The sequence below is a fragment of the Hemicordylus capensis genome, chromosome 5, assembly GCF_027244095.1.
Source record: "Hemicordylus capensis ecotype Gifberg chromosome 5, rHemCap1.1.pri, whole genome shotgun sequence".
Lineage (NCBI taxonomy): Eukaryota > Metazoa > Chordata > Lepidosauria > Squamata > Cordylidae > Hemicordylus > Hemicordylus capensis.
The window spans coordinates 146,353,318-146,371,803 of NC_069661.1; the positions used below are offsets into that span (position 1 = coordinate 146,353,318).

Consider the following 18,486-nt stretch of genomic DNA (forward strand, 5'->3'; position numbering starts at 1 on the left):
ATTTATCACATTTTTCTCAGCTTCTGAAATACAGTTATATTGTGTGTCTCTTTTCATATCAATAGGCATATATATTTTCATCCTGTTTTTATAGCACCTGATATGTACATCTCTAGGTTGTGTACAAAATTTGAAACAGAATATAAAAGAATGACAACATTACAATTCCACAAAACACAATACAAACAATCTCATAAAACAAGTTATTAGAACTAAAAATAAAATTAATTCCAGTTAAAAAGCCTATAAAAACAGGTGCATCTTGAGGGACACACCCTCAGTACCAGGGGCGGAGCCACCATTGGGTGAATGGGTTCAAAGAACCCAGACTGTGCCCCTCAGCGGCCACACCTCGTGCCCCAGCCATGCCCCCTGCATCATACATCAGACAGAGGGGGCGAAGTTTTGCTCGCAAATGGGGCCACGTGCCCAATTTCTGAGCAAATTCCCAGCCAGCGCTGCATTAGCAGCGTGGCCGGGAGCTGCTCTCCCTGCTTTAAAAAGGCAGGGAGTTGGGTTCCTAGCCAGGCTGGGAAGCTGGCATTGGGCTAAGCTGCTCAAAACAGAGCCGCTAGGCCTTAATCAGAGATTGAATGTGGGCACACAGGTACAGAAGTGATCTTAATAAATAATATGAAAGTTGCATGCTATCAAAGGTGCTAGAATAATTGAGATTTTTTTACAAGTGTAGCCTTCACTTTTTCACAGAAGCCTCTACTGGAATAATTAACCTGTAATCTTTTCAGATTTTTGGTCATCTGCCTATAAAATCTCTAACAAGTTTCATGCTAAATTATTTAATATTTATCTTCTGTCCTTTTTTCAAAAGCAATAAATGACTGTGTATTTACTACTACTTGGACAGTTACTTAAGTTATATATCTATTTAATGCCAAAAAATCGAGTCAGAGATGGTGCAAGAGAACTGTGGGCTAGAAGTGATTTTATTCTTAGTGGTTGAAATTTACCTAAGGACAGAATGTCATCTGTGTTGTTTAAGCCTCCTTTAGGAAAAATTGTGGGATGTAGATTAGGCCATGAAGAAGAATCTCAGTGCATGTCTCCGTTGCAGATGTAAAAGTTTAATAGTGATTCTTTCTCTGAGTTCACTGGGAACTTTAGTTTGGTAAGCGGGATTCTCTGCCAGAATATTCACTACATCATCACCAAACTATAATCCCCATGATATTTGCTAAAGTGATAAGTGTTAAACTGTTATAAAATTGGCATCAATGTATAGTGGTAGATTTATCCTTTTGTATGGTATAGGTTAGATCTTTCCGCTGTTGGTTATTGCATGAGGTGCCTCAGTATTTTGCCTTCAAATGCTTTAATTAGAGTCTGTTTACTCCCAATCAATCCTGTGAACGTAATAAGACTCTAGAATATAGGATTTTGTAAAGTGTTGCAGTATAGATCATTAAAGGTAAAGTGTGCCGTCAAGTCGATTTCAACTCCTGGTGGCCACAGAGCCCTGTGATTTTCTTCGGTAGAATACGGGTGGGGTTTACTATTATCTCCTTCTGTGCAGTATGAGATGATGCCTTTCAGCATCTTCTTATATTGCAGCGGGGATTTGAACTGGCAACCTTCTGCTTGTTAGTCAGGCATTTCCCTGCTGCGCCACTTATGTTGGGATTAATGTTTAATCTTGTATTTAAATAAACCTGCTTCTACAAAACCTGGGACCTCTTCTTACTTTCATTGAAAGAACAGTTCTGTGATCACAAGGCTGTAAGTAAAGGAAATGGTGTCCTGTCTTGTGCCCTTACTCAAACATTCTTGGCAACATTCCACTGATCATTATTATTTTTTGCATTCCAGTTACATAACAATTGATGTTTTCAATGTTGTAAACCAATTGCCATTCCACTATGAATTGGTATTGTGTCGATGCTGACTTGCTCACTGAATTACAGACAGTTCTATGTAATCAGTCCTTACAACTTTTCCAATTCCCAAATCTTTTCCTGAAACATTTCCTCATGATGTGTAATAATAATGGCAATGGATGATGTGACAGCACTACATAGGGTTTCCCCCCATCCCTGCTGTGTGTCATTGGTTGCCCAGTATGCACTGTTTCTACTGCTATACTTTACAAGAGAGATGAGCTAACATGACATGGGACTATTGGCAGCTCCGTGTTTGGATTAATGTCCAGTTCTGCCATATGTTGTCTGTATTGGGGTCTTCAAAATGATAGGTTAGTAGTGCTACGACTATGTAGGTTTATTTTTTTGGATCAGATCTCCCCCTGCCCCGCTCGCAAGGCAGCATTTGTGTTGTCAGAATATTACATTTTACCAGTGCTCCAAATGCAACAGTTTGTTGCAGAGAATGTGTTTGTTTTAACCTCTAAACTAGCTAGTTTCGATCTCAAAATCATACAATGTCGAAAACACATTGTGTAGTGTGTTTTCAGTGGTTTTGGAAAAACTGGAAGATTGACTGTTGTCCTTTAGGTTCTCTTATGTGTAGTGTTTATGTGTAAACTTTATGTGTACTGTTTCTAAGTGCCTGGCTTGTATTACAGCCGGGTTGGGGGGCGGGGGCATGTATGTGTTAGTGATGTGAATAACAAATGCCTTTTTGACTTTGTTTCCTATCTCTCGGATCAAGTGTTCTCTTATGCTCTCTGGAGACCAAAGGATTAACTCATTGGTCCTCCAGAGGCTCCTAAACATTGTCTGCAGCTCTATGTCTCTTCCACTGTTCCCAGATCTCGATCAGTTACTATTGTGCTAGGCCATTCTTCCTGCTACCCTATGGGCTCCTCCTGAGCACAAGAAATGCCTGCAGGAGCTCTAGGACACTGTTTCTTTAGAAAACATGGCTCATACTCCTCTCTGCATGTAAATCTGCTCCTTTGTAAACTCTCTCTCTCTCTGTTCTAAAGAACAGCCAGCAAGTCTCTGTTCAGAATGTTGCTCAATGTGTTCTAATCAGAGGTGCTCCTAGGTAATTTTGTAGCCTGGACCTAAAGGCCTTTTGGGAGCCCCCTGCCACTGCCCCCATCAAGTAAGCTGCAATGCACTATTTTTTACACCAGAGCATGCTCAGGAAAAGCTGGGAACTCTCTTTTTTTAAAGGAAGAGATTCTGGATAAGATACTTCCCACTGTCTTGCAGAGAGATACCACATTTTTCATGGACAATCCTGCCACTTAAATTAGCGAGCTGTTCAGCATTTGGAGGCCCCCCAGGCCTGCAGGGACTAGACCTTGGCCCAGAAGTCTGGAACAAAGAGTGCCATTGATGCTAACAGTGCTTCTGCCTGGCTATAGAAAATCTCTTGCCCTTAAAAAATATGGGAACCTCACATATAGATACTGGAAAATAAGTTTGCACAACCTCAAGCAAGATCTTCAATTCCACCTCAGGTTTTTTCTTCTTACTAATGGGCTTGCATTTAAGTCTGGGCCCCTAGATCCATTGTAGATATCCATGGGTGTCTGCAGAACTTTTTCTAGTTGTGTGGGAGGGGTGGGAAGCCAGCAACCTTATACCCACTTACCTGGGAGTATGCCCCCATTTAATTCAATGGGAACTGGCCCAATCTGGGTGGCTGCCCCCTCTTGTACCCGCCCCTTCTGCCGGACACCCACATAAAGGTGCCTGTCTCTCACCCAACGCTTGGACCATTTGTAATGCATGTAGTGTGACTACTACTACTATGTCCAGTACTGGATAGTGTCTATGACACCATTAGTAACAAACCAATAAGTGTCTGCAACAGTTGAATGGAAACTGGCATTTATCAAATGACTGTGCTTCTAAAAGCTAGTATTTTAGTTTTAGTTTTTTAGTATTTACTTGCAGGGCTGATGAACAACTCTCATAGTTACCTGACATAGCTAGTTCTGGTGGATAATGGGAAGACTAGTATGTAATCTCCACTGCTTGCAAAGGCAGCATTTTGTGGTATCATATTGAGAAGAAAGTTCTTAAGGGATTTTTTAAAGTACATAATGGTAACTGAGAGCATCATAGACCTTGGAAAAATGATTGCATCAGCACATCTGGGTTGTGTCTTGCAGGTGTGAACTCCAAGCACACTGATGGAGTCACTAGAATCTGCAGACCTACATGAGAGAATGGAACACCAAACAGATCTAAGGGTTCTGTGTGTGTCAGCATACAGTTGAAACAACAGGCAGCTGCCAGGTTAATATAAATTTATGTATGAGGAAAAAAGAAACCTGAGGACTCAACATCAGAAGATTAGAGACGGAGGCAGAACTTTGCAGGCACTCTTGCTGATATATAGTAGTTCAAGAGCATGGTAAAGCAAGAGGCTGTCTACAGTGTTCTGTCTGTAATAAAATCCATCTGGAGAAGCCGGCTTAGTGTTCTCTTCTCCACTCCCCCTGCTGATATTAAGGCTATGCTAACCAGTCTGGAGAATCAGGCAGTTAAAAATAATAGCGCATTTGCTTTTTAACAGTGCTAATGTACCCCCAAACAGACCCCTGAGTGTGTGTAAGGTGGTGGGGAGACATGGTATTGCAACATATCCATTTTTGTGGGGTTTCTTTTAGCCATTGCAACAGTTGGTGCACATAAAGCAGAACATTCTGTGTCTGTGTTATTAGCAGCAAAAGGCTAATATGACCAAAGAAGGTCTTCCCATTTAAGACAAAGAAACAATCAGCTGTGTAGGATTCTGTCTCTATTCTGTAAGTCTTTTGCTTTGCACTAGGGGAGCTGAAACTCTCAGGCTGTTCTTTTGTGACTTTAGGGCTCCTGCCAGTGGCTAATCTTCAAACCTGCTGCGACATTGCTAGTGTTTAGGATAAGGCATGCAGATCTGATTTGGCAGCTCTTTCTAAAGTATGCTTGCTGTTAAGGTAGCATTGCAGGGGAGTGTTGGGGCAAATTTGCTTGCACAGTTCTCTTATTATCATAGTTCTAGAGACTACACCAAAGACTTGCTTATGTTCCAAATGATCTATGACTCATAGTTGCTAACATGTTTTGTTCTCTCAGCAGTTCATCCTTTGAAATTGCATCTCCAGGGAACATAAACAAAAACACATGCCCTGTGTTCTAATAAAATAATTCCTATAGATTGTGGAGCATTTGTCTTTAAATGGTTTCACTGGTGGGCTGGAGCTTTAGTTGTGCATCCTGGCCTCAATTAACAGTGTATGTTTTAAATTTCAGTCACCAAAGGGAAGTGTCAATTATACTTTGGTTACTAAGTTGTTATAGTGGCCACCTAAAGAACAGTTGAAGTTGTAAAAATAAGTGGGGAGGTCTAAAGTTAATGACCTATTGCAGTGAGGAATGCCTGAGTAGAGTCATTCTATTTACTGTTAATCGCAAGGACTGACATCCTGAAATTTGTTCGAGGAAATCCCATTGAAAATAAAAGATGTTAGGCAATATCAACGGGACTTCCTCAAGTACATGTAGTCAGGATGTCAGCCAATTATCAGGAATCCAGGAAGAAATATTGCTGATGCAGACTATGAAATCTAACAAAATGTAATTGCACAAAAAAAAGGAAGAACAGTTAATGCTGCTAGGGTCTACCTTTTGCACTGAAAATGAATGCTATTCATTCAAAATGCTTCTGAAATGCTTCTCATCTGATTATCTCATCTTGTTTGCAAAATGGGACTGATATATTAGGAATTTTTCATTGTTATGTTTTCCTTATTCTTTAATTTTACAGAGAGTACTGTGAAAGTACAGGTTGCAACAACTCTGTGTTCATTCGTGTCTTCCTCTCCTCCCACTCTTCATTTCTAAAGTGCATGTGTAGATCAATAAAAGACTACAGAAAAGTAGTACTGATGTGATTGGTTGCATGACTTCATTAGGATTCTTTTTGTGTGGGGTTTTACTGATACTCATATGCATTTGTGGTAAAGATAAAACACTGCAAAAAAGCAAATTTGTACATCCTAGGGTATCAAAGTTTTTTTATGCATAGTGTTTTGCTAATGTGTAGAATCACACATCATACATACAATCGTATTAAGGGGTTATCTTTTCTTTTTCTTTTCTTTATGCAAGTGGATACAAATTATTAATGTAGAGTGGGGAAGATCAAATGAACTAAAGGAACTGAAAACTGTAGCAAATAGTACAGACTCCAATTCTGGATTAAGTTTAGACATTTTCCTAGTTAAACTTGCATTCAGGAGGAGTGGAAAGCAGGGCTGAGTAAACAACAAAGAAATGGCATGGATAAAATCCAGTCTCCTCTCATTTCTGCCTTTTCTCAGCCCTCCACCTCTTGTCCCTCTTAAAGCTTGTCCTCTGTACTGAGATGTTGAGGCTGATTCAACAAGTAAGGACTTACTGCCAAGTAAATGTGAATAAGATGGCAGTCTAAGAAATCTTCATTATTCCTAATAGAAGAAATAATAGTCATGAAGGCAGCAGACAATATTGGGGACTGAGAGAAGGGATATTTGCGGCAACAAGGACAGGCTCCCTTAAACACTGTGGGACTGAATTCTACGTAGGAACAAAGCAAGCTTGCACCAAATCAGACCATTGTTCCATCTAGCTCAGTATTGTCTACACAGGCTGGCAGTGGCCTCTCCAAGGTTTCAGTCAGGAGTCTCTCTCAGCCCTTCCTTGGAGATGTCAGGGAGGGAACTTGGAACCTTCTGCATGCAGGCATGCAGATGCTCTTCCCAGAGCGGCCCCATCCTTTAAGGGGAATATCTTCCAATGCTCATATGTAGTCTGGTCAAGCTGTCAGTGTGTTTTAAAAAACAAGAATAAACTGATTGCTAATATGCAAGAGGTGCCTGCACTTCACAGCATCGTTTGCTGTAGCTGCCAAAGGCACTGCTTAAAGGATGTGAAGCTCTTACATTTTCCAAGTTTTTAATAAATTGGCTACACTAAAGCCAAAATAGTTTCCTTCGAACTCAGTTCCTTCTGTTGATGAAACGTTCTACTGTTGATGCAGGGTTCACAAAGCCTTTAAATTTTTTTACAAGAAAACTTGACCTTACCAAGCCATGCTGTAGGGGAAGAAAGAAACACGACTGATCTTTGTTCCAAAGAAAACAGGATTGTACAAATGTGCAAACCAATTATGAAATGACTCCTTTTTTAAAAAAGAAATGTTTCTGGGCAAAAGAATCCTCTTCAATGGGCAATTTTAAATCACATTTTATCTGTGCTTGAACACTACATCTGCTAGCAGTTCTAGAAGGCCTCTGGCTCAAAGTTAATGTCTGCAATCCCCTAAACACAGTCCAGTGTTCACCTGCAAACATGCCATGTGTAATAGAATGTTAATTTATAACTAATGGTTTTTATAATGAAACACTATTCATTCAAGAAGTTCACGGTTGTTTCCCTTGCTTCCTTCAGTAGGTCCAAGAAAGGGATATGGAAACAATTAAAAGGAGAGAAAAATCTTGACAAGATAGAGGAGAGAGGGAAATTAATTTTTTTATAGCCCCTTTCCCTTGCAGTGTTGGAAATGAGGGCATGGCCCTTAAATAAACTGGCTTCTAAAAATAGAGAGATAATTAGCATGGAGTTTATTGAAAATAGCTTCCAGTTTGAACCCAGGGCTGTTGAACTATAGAACTCATTTCCTTAATGAGTCTGGCATGACAGGAAGTATTTATATTGTCCATACTTAATTGGCCCATTTGAAGACAACCAAGTAAGGCTTTTGTGTCAGGCTAGACACTAATGGGAGGTTACCCAATTAGCAGAGTTGACCCTGTTTGATGTCCTGCATCATATCAAAATAGTTCTGCTGATATTGTTTCTGCTGACTACTTTTTGATTACTTTTACTGCTTCCTGGTCTGTGGCCATTCAGCACCTCTTGTGTTTGGGCTCTAAGCCACTTAGGGCAGATATGAAGCCTATCTCCACTGAAGGTCATATAGATTTTGTGTGTGCCTGTGTAGTGTTGCTGGGCTGACTTGGTTGACATACTTTTTGGTGTGGTTTGCAGATATCCTGACAAAGGCTTTGATGATAATTACTGCCGCAATCCGGATGGCAAGCTGAGGCCATGGTGCTACACACTTGACCCAAACACCCCTTGGGAGTTTTGCACAATTAAAATGTGTGGTGAGTTTAAAACAAATGTATGTATTGTATCCTTTTGCCTTTCTCAAATCAAGCCACCAATTGGGTTGATTTAAGGGTTTATTATTTAAATAAATATTTAAGGGTTTATTTAATTGGGTTTATTAAGGGTGTGTCTGTACTGTCTGTGTGTGTAGGGAGGGAGGGAGGGAGGGAGGCTGTACCTAGCTATATATTGTGTGGCCTTGGTTCATTGTTGTTTGCTGCATGTGCTCTTTGGATTGTCTGCTCCTTTCCCTGGTCTCATACTGATAGCCTTTTTTTTTATCTGCCAATCTAAGGATATTGACTGCCCCTCAGATTTCATGTGTAAGAATTGCTTACCTATTATCTGGGACACATTCTAGGGTGATTTTTTTGGTTCACTGGAGCTTAGAACATGCCCAGTGCTACCTGGAAGTTGTATATTGCAGGGGACAGTTTGTTTATTATTTCATTTCATTTGTACACCACCTCAAACTTCCATCTCTGAGTGGTTTTTAATTTGTTTACATAAAACAAATTAAAACAAAAATTAAAACAACAAGTTTAGTTACAAAGCTTGGGTGAATAAATGTGTCTTTTGAGACTTTCTAAAAGTCTAAATCGGAGATAGGGAGGCAATTATTTCAGTAGGAAGCACATTCCAGAGTCTTGGGATTAGGGGTGTGCACGGAACCACAGAGCTGCGGTCCGGCACTATGGGGTGGGTTCCTTTAAGGGTGGGGGAGGGTTTACTTACCCCTCCCACATCTTTCCCCCCTCAAGCGCACATATTCTTTGTAGTAATTGGGGCGGCAGGATACCTCCCTTCACATCTCCCCAACGTGCGTGCACGCGAAAGTCTCCGGCAAGCCTTTTGCACTCAAGTGGGAGAAGGGGCGACAGGGAGGTATCCTGCCACCCCAATTACTACACAGAATACGCGCGCTGCAGTGGGGAAAGCAGCGGGAGGGGTATGTAAACTCTACCCCGCCCTTAAAGGAACCCACCCCACCCGAACCGAACTGGCCAGGTCCGGACAGTCTGGAGGCCTTTAGAATGGCCTCCGGACCAGTCTGGACCCATCCCTACTTGGGATGGCAACAGAGAAGGCACGTGCCTGTGTAGCCACCAGATGAGCTGGAGGCAAACTGATGGCAAACCTCTCCAGATGATCTCAATGGGCAATGGGTCTCATAGCGAAGAAGCTGTTTTCTTAAATACCCTGGGCCTCAACTGTTTAGGACTTTGTGGGTTATAACCAGCATCTTGTATTTTGCCCAGAAACTTATTGGTAGCCAGTGTAGTCCTTTTAATATAGGAGTAATATGGTATGTCCAAGATGACCCAGAGAGCAACCTGGCTGCCACGTTCTGTACCATCTGTAGTTTCCGGACTATGCACAATGGCAGCTTCACATAGAACACATTACAACAGTCAAGTCTGGAGGTTACCAGCACATGTACTACTGTTCTGAGGTAGTTTATCTCAAGAAATAGACACAGCTGATGGAAAGCACTTCTGGCCACTGCTTCAACCTGAGACAACAGGGAGAGGCTTGGATCCAGAAGCACCCCCAGACTGTGTACCTGACCTGTCCCTTCGGGAGAAGTGTGACCCCATCCAGAACTGGCAGATCAAAATTGTCTCCTGATTTCGACCCCACACAATAAGTACCACTGTCTTATTTGGATTCAGTCTCTGTTTGTTATCTCTCAACCAGCCCAACACTTCCTCCAGGCAGGGATTCAGGGAGGTTATGCCTTCTTCTGATGATGCTGACATAGAGAAATAGATTTGGGTGTCACCAGCATACTGATAACACCTTGCATCAAATCCCCTGATTATCTCTCCCAGCAGTTTCATATAGATGTGAAAGAGCATTGGAGACCAGTATGTAGCCCTTGGGGACTCCATATACAACTTCACATTTTGAAGAACAGTCTCCAAGTGACACCATCTGGAATCTGCCCAAGAGGTAGGAGCAGAACCACTGCAATGCAGTGCTTCCTACTCCCAACCCCCTCAGATGGTCCAGAAGGATACTATGGTCGATAGTATCAAAAGCTGCCACGAGATCCAAAATGACCAACAGAGTCAGAGTCCCTCTGTCAATTCTCCATTGGAGATCATCCATCAAGCTGACTAAGGCAGTCTCCACCCCATAGCCTGCCCAAAAACCAGTTTGAAATGGGTCTGGATAATCAGCTTCCTCCAAGGTTGCCTGGAGCTGGGAGGCTACCACAATCTCTGTTACCTTACCCAACCATGGAAGTTTGGAGACAGGCCTATTGTTGCTTTACTCTGAGGGATCCAATGCAAGCTTCTTCAGAAGAGGTCTAATGATTGCCTCCTTAAGACAGGTAGGCATCTTACCCTCTTTCAGAGAAGCATTTATAATATTTACCAGGTCTTCTACAACAACCCCCTTGCCAGATAAGCCATGTCAGACAAGGGTCAGGAGAACAGGTGGTAGGCTGCACCATTCAGCTTATCCACATCATCGGGAGTCACAAACTGAAACTGATCCAGCCTAACTACATAAGAGGAGTTTCTGGACACCTGCATTAGACTCTGCAATAACAATGGTGTCTGAGTCTAAGTGGGCCTGAATATGAAAGATTTTATCCACAAAGAACTCATTAAAAACATCACAATTGGTCTCAAAGTGAATATTGAAGTCCCCCACCACCATAAGCTTGGGAGACTCCAACGCCAAGCCCGAGACCAAGTCTGTCAGCTGAGTTAGGGACTCTGTTGGGCAGTGGGATGATGGATAAACCATCAAAAGTCCCAGTCTATCCCTGGTCCCCAAACTTAGGTAAACACATTCAATGAGGTCAGAAACTTCAACAGGGATCCTGGTAAGGGAGATGTTGTTGTATAGATCACAGCCACTCCACCTCCCTGCGCATGTCTTCTCACCTGCTGCTCAACAGAGTACCCTGGAGGGAGAAGCTGTAACCATATGGCCACCAGCCTGACCCAACCAAGTACAGTCGTCCCTCACCAGCCATGAGGATTCCGTTCCTGGAAAACCTTGCAGTTGGCGAATTCGCAGTTGACAAGGCATTAAAACCAATGGGAAATGGGGTTATGGGAATTACGGTTGTAAAAATACAAAAAAAAAAAAACCCAGCTAAAAATAGGGGAAAAAACCCACCCCTGACCCCCCAAAATGACTTCCCGACCCCCCCCCCCCAACTTCCCCTCAAATCTCACCACACCATGGATACTCAGGTCATGGTTGGTGAGACCTGCCACAATTTCCCAGTTGCAGGTACTCGTATCCACGACTGGGAAACTCATGGTTGGCGAGGGACGATTGTTATCTGTGATGCATACCAATTCTGACAATAGACAAGCTGTGACCAAACTTGTAACTGTTGAAACTCTCAGTGCTCCCAGGGAACACTAGGAACACAATTTGAAAACTTCTGCATTAGATCACTGCTTCAGTTCTGCTGAGTTCTGTGAAGTTATTGGTCTGTGAGAATGTAAGGCTGCCATTTCTGGGTTCTTTTGAATATATCTAGCAAACTCTGTATTTTTTACTGATGTCCATGAGACATTATTCTCCTGCCTTACCTATTCCAGGTAGCAAACATCCAAGAAGTGACTTCTATGTTGTTGCTCTGTTTAGGGTTTTTTGTTTTTTTAAAAACTTTTAGTCTGGCATTTAATGTGTAGAATAGTACTGAAAGATCTCTCCTGAGAATACAAACATCTGGTGCAGTTATTGCCATCTGGATTTTATGCTACCTGAGTGTTTGACTTCCAAGCTAAACTCATCAAAGACCCAATTCTGCTCAGACTTTTCATGGACGAAACATGTTGAGCCTGCCTCTCTACTGTGATTCTGAAATCATTTTAACTTCCCTTGGCATGGTGTTTGTTCATATATCTAGTGTGAGAAGCTGACAATGGCTGTGAACCTCTGTTGTAGTAACAGGGAGAGAGATTTGCTTCAAAATGTCCAATATTATAAATAAATGTTACAAATGTCGAAACTGTGCAACGTGTGCCTGACAACCTTAAACAATGATGTAGTATCTGATCTAGGACTTCTAAAGATATGCATGCATGCATGCAGGGCTGTCCTTAGAGAGCCTGGTAGGGTGTGGGGCCCGGGGCAAATCAGCCAGTGCGGGGGCCCCTTCCAGTTAATTCTAATTGGGGTTAAAAGAGTGGGGCCCGAGGCGGTCGTCCTGCTTGCCATGCCCTAAGGACAGCCCTACATGTATGTGTGTATTTATTATTATTGCATGGTGCATATTGTCCCACTGCCAGATCTCCTGGTTATTTCCCAGAGTCTGTTCTCAGCTCATGCGTAGATCAGGCAAGTAGATTATTCACATGGCAGGATGCAAGAGCCTCAGGCTTTTGTGTGCTTTGCCATAGTAAGCTGAGGCTTTGGTGTACATGTTCCTATGGGAATAGGACACCCTTTTGTGAGCCACTCAACTGCTTCTTTTGCTGTGGATGGATCATGTGAGCCTTACTAGCCCATGTGTATATACTTACACAAATAAGCCTTGGTTCTATTTATGTGTCTTTCTATTTATTATTATTTGTTAACATCAAGGCAGCTTGTAAGTATAAAAACTCAAGAAGGACTTTGAAAAGAAATAAAATCCATCTGTAGAAACAGTAAAAAGCAGCAGGCAGCTCTTCTAAAAGAGGAGTCAGAATATCCTAAGGGGTCACCTTGGCCTGATGATTAGAAGCTATCAGGCAGGGCTGAAGTGAACCACCCTACAGAAGGAGTACCACAGTTTTGGTGGCAGCAAAGAGAAGCCCTACCTTGAATCACCACTCACTGGGCTTAGGATAGTGAGGATGCAAAAAACAGGATTTCCAAGGAAGATCTTAAGATCCAGGTAGGTGTATATGGGACCTACTTGTCCCATATAGAAATGCTGGTCTTGACCTTTAACATCCTAAATTATCTGGGTCAAATATATCATATCCTTGACCCAGATCATTTAGGATGTTAAAGGTCAAAACCAGCACTTCTTATTTGGCCCAGAAATGAACTGGAAGCCAGTGAAATTGGTATTAGATGTTCTATACAGATTGACAACCACATGGTTGACAACCACATCCTGATAACCACAACTCTCTGGTTGACAGCCACATCTTGAATCAGTTGAAGTTTATGGACACTTTTCAAAGACAGCCCCACATAGTGCTTTTTATAGTAGTCATGAAAAGTTATTTGCGTAATGGGGAAGAGTGCACAAAACTGAGAAAGTTGCTCTCTGATTGTGTGATCTATGTGCTTGACCATATGTGAGCCACCCCTTGGTGTGGGAGCATTATCAATATTTATTTTGAATCAAATGATATACAAGATGATAATCATATTTAAGCAGTAGAAAAAGCTTCCAATTCTAAAATAAATTGACTCGCTTGTGGAATCCTACATAAGGAAAATGATTCTGTCCTTTCTGTTCCAGAATGAGTTTGGAACTTACAAGCTCTATGTAACAGAGCATTCTTTACCACTGTCTCACTTCAGGAAATTACTCTGAATAACTCTGGCAGGAAATTCCTTTGAAGCCCTGTGATTAAACATTTTAAATGAATTCAGTGGAAATCTACGATTGCAGAATAATCCTAGGTGCCTTGATATACTTGGATGATGTTAATACTGTTTGATTTTCCTGATCTGTTCCTTTTGTATTTTATGGCCAGTTCATAATGTTTGTAGATAAGTGCACAGGATAAGATGTAACTAATCACTTTGCTAACTAATTCCACAAGCGAGTCAATTTATTTTAGAATTGGAAGTTTTTTCTACTGCTTAAATATGATTATCATCTTGTATATCATTTGATTCAAAATAAATATTGATAATGCTCCCACACCAAGGGGTGGCTCACATACGGTCAAGCACATAGATCACACAATCAGAGAGCAACTGTCTCAGTTTTGTGCACTCTTGTAACTTGTAACTAATCACAAGCCATCTCACACTCTGAAGTATATTGGTGTTAAGACAGGTATGCTTTTCCAGGGATTGAGACTTGCTGCTGGTGGCTGGTGTTCTGGAGTAGTCGGGAATAAATAATCAGGAGAATCCATAGCTCAGTGATAGATGTGTGTTTTGCATGAGTAAAACCCCAGGTTCAATCCCAGTAAAAAAAGATATTTGATAGCAGGACGTCTACCTCAGACCTGGGAGAGCTGTTGCCACTCAGAGCAGTCAATACTGGGCTAGATGGACCAATAGTCTGATTAGGTGTAAGGCAGAGTGTCGAAAGACTTTGCAGAGGAGGAGCACATGCCCAAGTACAATTCCTATTATCATGTTGGGTATAGTAGTAGCCAGTGTGGGGGCAATGGCGAGAGGCACCTTTTAAAATCAATAGGTGCTTACCTCCTCTACCACCACACCTGAATGCTGCTCTGAGCTGCAGCATGTTGCCCAGCACCCCCTGTGGTGGGGATCGCTTCCCTCACTCCCCTGGCCACCAGTGGGGGATTTACAACCATTTATGAACACCCATTTTTAAAAAATGTAGCTTTGAAAAAAATCAGCCACTTCTATTGGGAATATGTAGAATGGTATTAGATACAACAAAAAGTAATATTTTGTCAATTTAATGTTCCTTACTGCATTTCTTATTCTGATGCATAAACATTCCCAATTATTAGAAATTTAAAAGAAACCTTGTTTCTGCCTGTATGGATGGCTCATATGAGGAACTACCATTTCCCAGAATTCTGTTCAAAACAGACCACATCAGACTGAGTGCAGCTTGCAGAGACATCTGCAGAAGGTCTTCAGGCAAAGAAACTTGTTGGCTTTCCAACAGACAATTATCAGATTCACAGAGGCAGGGTGGTTTTTAATGTGCATACAATTAGCTTTTGTAATAACTCATGAGATTCATTATTTTTCAAATTAGGTGCCTGTTACCTTAATTTTGGGTGATCTGTATATAGCACATCCGGGGCCTTCAGCCACCAAACACTGATTCATGTGCCAGTTATGCCTGCATAAATAGGGTTCTCTTTGAAACTGAGTTATCTTGACTCAAGTATGGCCAGAGAGGTTTAAAAGATAGATGGATTTAGGGATGTGGAAACAGGTTCGATGTTGAACGTGTTTTATGTCGAACCAGTTCGGTTTAACAGTCTGGGGTCGAATTGAACTACCCCCTATTTGGTCAGACTCCAGACCGAACACACACACACCCTGGCGTTCGGTGGGTTCATTACCCAGGCCATGCAGAGGCCCATTGCGCATGTGCAGCGATCTCCAAAATGGCCACCATGAGGGGGAAAGGCCCAGAATGGGCTGAAGAATGCCCAAATGAGGCTATTTTTGGCACAAGGAAGGCTGGAGTGGGGACCTCTGCTGAACCCCCTGCCCTGGCCTCGGAGAAGGCCATGGAATTTTTTTAAAAAAAGACTCACGAACCCCCCTGAACTGAACCAAATCCCGGGGGGGAGTTCAATGTGGAGCAAAACCAAACTGGCCCAGTCCTGTTTGGGTCTGGTTAGGACTTGAACCAAACCGGGCCAGCCAGTTTTGTGACCACCCCTAGATGGATTTAGAATAGATTTTGACTTTGATGCTCTTATGACTGGAATTACTACAAACAACTATGTCTACTGTAGTATCACCTTTGTATTTGCTGGCAGAAGTTATATTCAATTGCTAATCCAAGTCCCAGGTTAGATAGTAGATCCTAATCCTGTAAACAGGTATATAGCAATAGTCCCATTAACTAGCACTGGACAATTCAGGCCAAAGTACAGGAACACTGAACTTTTAAAAGAACAGGGTCAATAGAGATGATTCCTGTGCTCTCAATCTTAGGGGAATGGGGCATGTGTTTTGGCAAGCAGAGTGAAAGAAAGACACTGAAAATTGTAATCCATAAAATCTCAGTTCAGCAGGAAGGAACCTGGTGTTGGGCAGTGTTATCCTTAAGTTCAGACTGTTCACAGTAATAAGTATTAATAACAAAACAATAATTCTGGAATAGTAACCATGTGATACAAAATTATGCACTGATTTAAATAACAAAAGATTTACAGCAGACATCTGTTCTTCATGCAATTAATGCCAAAAATTAACTTTGGAATTCAGAAGATTAGAGTGCTTTTCCTGAAACCCACTAGCTCAGATGACTTTTTAAAATCAGACAAACTCATGGAGGAAGAAGCTAGTTTTGTCAATGGCTATTAAATACAATAGCTAAATTTGCAGAAGCAGCATACTTCTGATATCAGACTGAAGACAATTAACTGCTGGTATCTTTGTGTGATCACATCTGCCAGCATCTCATTCAAGTGACCAGCAAGAATGGATGAATGATCTGGAGTGCATTCTCATAACATCAGGTGGTTGTTTTCATTCCTGCCCATCAGTCATCATGTCTGTCTTTCTAGCTCAGGATGTGGTGAACAACACTTCAGCAGCAGAAACGACTGAGTGTATCCGAGGACAAGGAGAGGGCTACCGCGGTACTGTGAGCACAATATGGAGCGGGACTGAGTGTCAGCGCTGGGACTCTCAGACTCCCCATCAACACAACTTCACACCAGAGAACTTCAAATGCAGGTGAATAGAACAGGCACTTGAGGGAAGGACATGTGCTCAAGTCACTTGTGGGTGACACTGTTTAGATGGTAGTGATCAGTTGCTACAGTCTAGAGAATAATTTTGATTAAAGCTTTGTAAATGCAAGGTGGAAATGAATACCATATTGTTGCAAAATCATATCTAAGCTTCCTATTTGCTCAACATAGTAAGCAGTCAGAAGACCTGTAAAGTATAATTAAATGATTCTGGCTAACATATTGCATAAGGCAATGCCAACATTTCCAACCCACTGGGCTAGTTGCGCATATGTCATGCAATAATGTAGCTGTGCAACTGCTTAAAACAGCGCTTGGGCATGTGTGCAGCGCTACTTCCATTACACCACCAGGACTGGCTTTCATATGCATAGTAGCCCCAATGGGTCAGAAATGCCAGGTGTTGCTTTGCACAATACATTGGCCAGTAACATTGTTGGCCTCCATTAAAAAAAGAAAGAAATTATGTTTTTTCTCTCACTTTAAACCATGTGTTTCTGGGAATCAGAGCTGAATTTGTGCAATGTTGAGGATGGGGAGATTCACCCAAGTCATTACACAATGTGTGGTAGAGGAATTTCATGTCTGTGAACAATTTGATTTGAAATTCTGGAGTCCTCTTCGGGCTGGAATGAAGTGCGTGATGGTGCCTGCTGGTGGATGAAAAGTGCAAGCATGCACTTTCTCCATTGCACTTGGGAGCCGTAGTGTGGTGGCTCTTACACATGCATGTGGATTGTGTATAGTGTGGTGATGTGGATAATATTTCCAGTATTAGAGATGGAAGAAATCTAAGCAGTTCGTCACTTTGTTGGGGAACTAATTGGGAGAGCAGGCACTCTGAGGCCAGGCTCCTGTCCTGCAATATGCTTTCATCTGATCTCAAGCCCCAAACTTTCTCAAACTTCCTGTAATTTTGTGGGACCTGATGCTCCCCATCTCCCAGTCCCTTTGTGCTTATCTGTCTGAAGGATCTCCCCCAGCACCTCAGGAAGCTAAATGCAGATGATCCAGATGCAATTATGCAAGCTCCAGAATCGGTTATTCCTTCCTGATTAGGAATGCTGCTGCTATACAAGCTCTGGTTATGTGGAACCAAGATCTCCTTCAGCTGCTCACTCATCAGTTTTAAATTGTTTAGCTGTGGCATGTCAAACGTTTCACTCAGCCCTCATGCACTGAACTGGCATTACAGCAACATATAGATGGCAACAATTGCTGAGACCACAGAGAATATTCTTGTTTGAGGGTAAGTGATCCTCGCTTAAAAGTACATTATAGTTTCATGTGGGTGCACATGTTTGGCAAGGCAGAGTAGACAGGATAGGACTCTTCAGTTTGTTGTGTTCAGAGCTTTGCTTTTATCCAAAATTCACAATGACTTGTTTGATTTCTGGGGACTGGGCAGAACACTATTAATTCTTGATGTTCATATCTGGACACTTGTGGATTAACCTTCAGGTCTGGGGAGTTGGAAGGAATCCTTACTCTGGCCACCCAGGGCTTACCTTTTTCTACCACCCCTGTCTTCTTCGCTTGGTTTTTGAGAATGAATGCACACAAGAGCAAATGAAGGTAGGCTGTGCATAACTGTGCTCCCAACAGCCACTTACTGGAAGGCTCGTGTGGTGGCGGCTCAGGAGGGGGCAGAAATCTTAGGGAAAGAGTTTACATAGAGCAGGGATCCTCAGCCTTGGGTCCCCAGATTTTATTGGACTTCAACTCCCATAATCCCCAACTAAAAGCTATTGGGGCTGGGGATTATGGGAGCTGAAGTCCAACAACATCTGGGGACCCAAGGTTGAGAATCCCTGACATAGAGGCTCACCAGGGCTAGGCTGGGCTGAACA

General features: G+C 42.2%; 1 protein-coding gene across 9 annotated transcripts in view; it reads left to right on the forward strand.

The window, feature by feature from the left end:
* HGF (hepatocyte growth factor) overlaps positions 1 to 18,486 on the forward strand; it is an 88,744-nt gene that overhangs the window by 40,068 nt on the left and 30,190 nt on the right. For 6 of the 9 annotated variants that reach the window (XM_053257431.1, XM_053257432.1, XM_053257433.1 and 3 more), the window contains exons 7-8: positions 7,944 to 8,062; positions 16,448 to 16,619. In XM_053257431.1, the coding sequence (XP_053113406.1) occupies positions 7,944 to 8,062; positions 16,448 to 16,619 (291 nt within the window). Of the gene's footprint in view, positions 1 to 7,943; positions 8,063 to 16,447; positions 16,620 to 17,695; positions 17,886 to 18,097; positions 18,212 to 18,486 lie in introns of those variants that run through there. The other 3 variants (XR_008308929.1, XM_053257437.1, XM_053257439.1) reach the window with 3 other exon arrangements.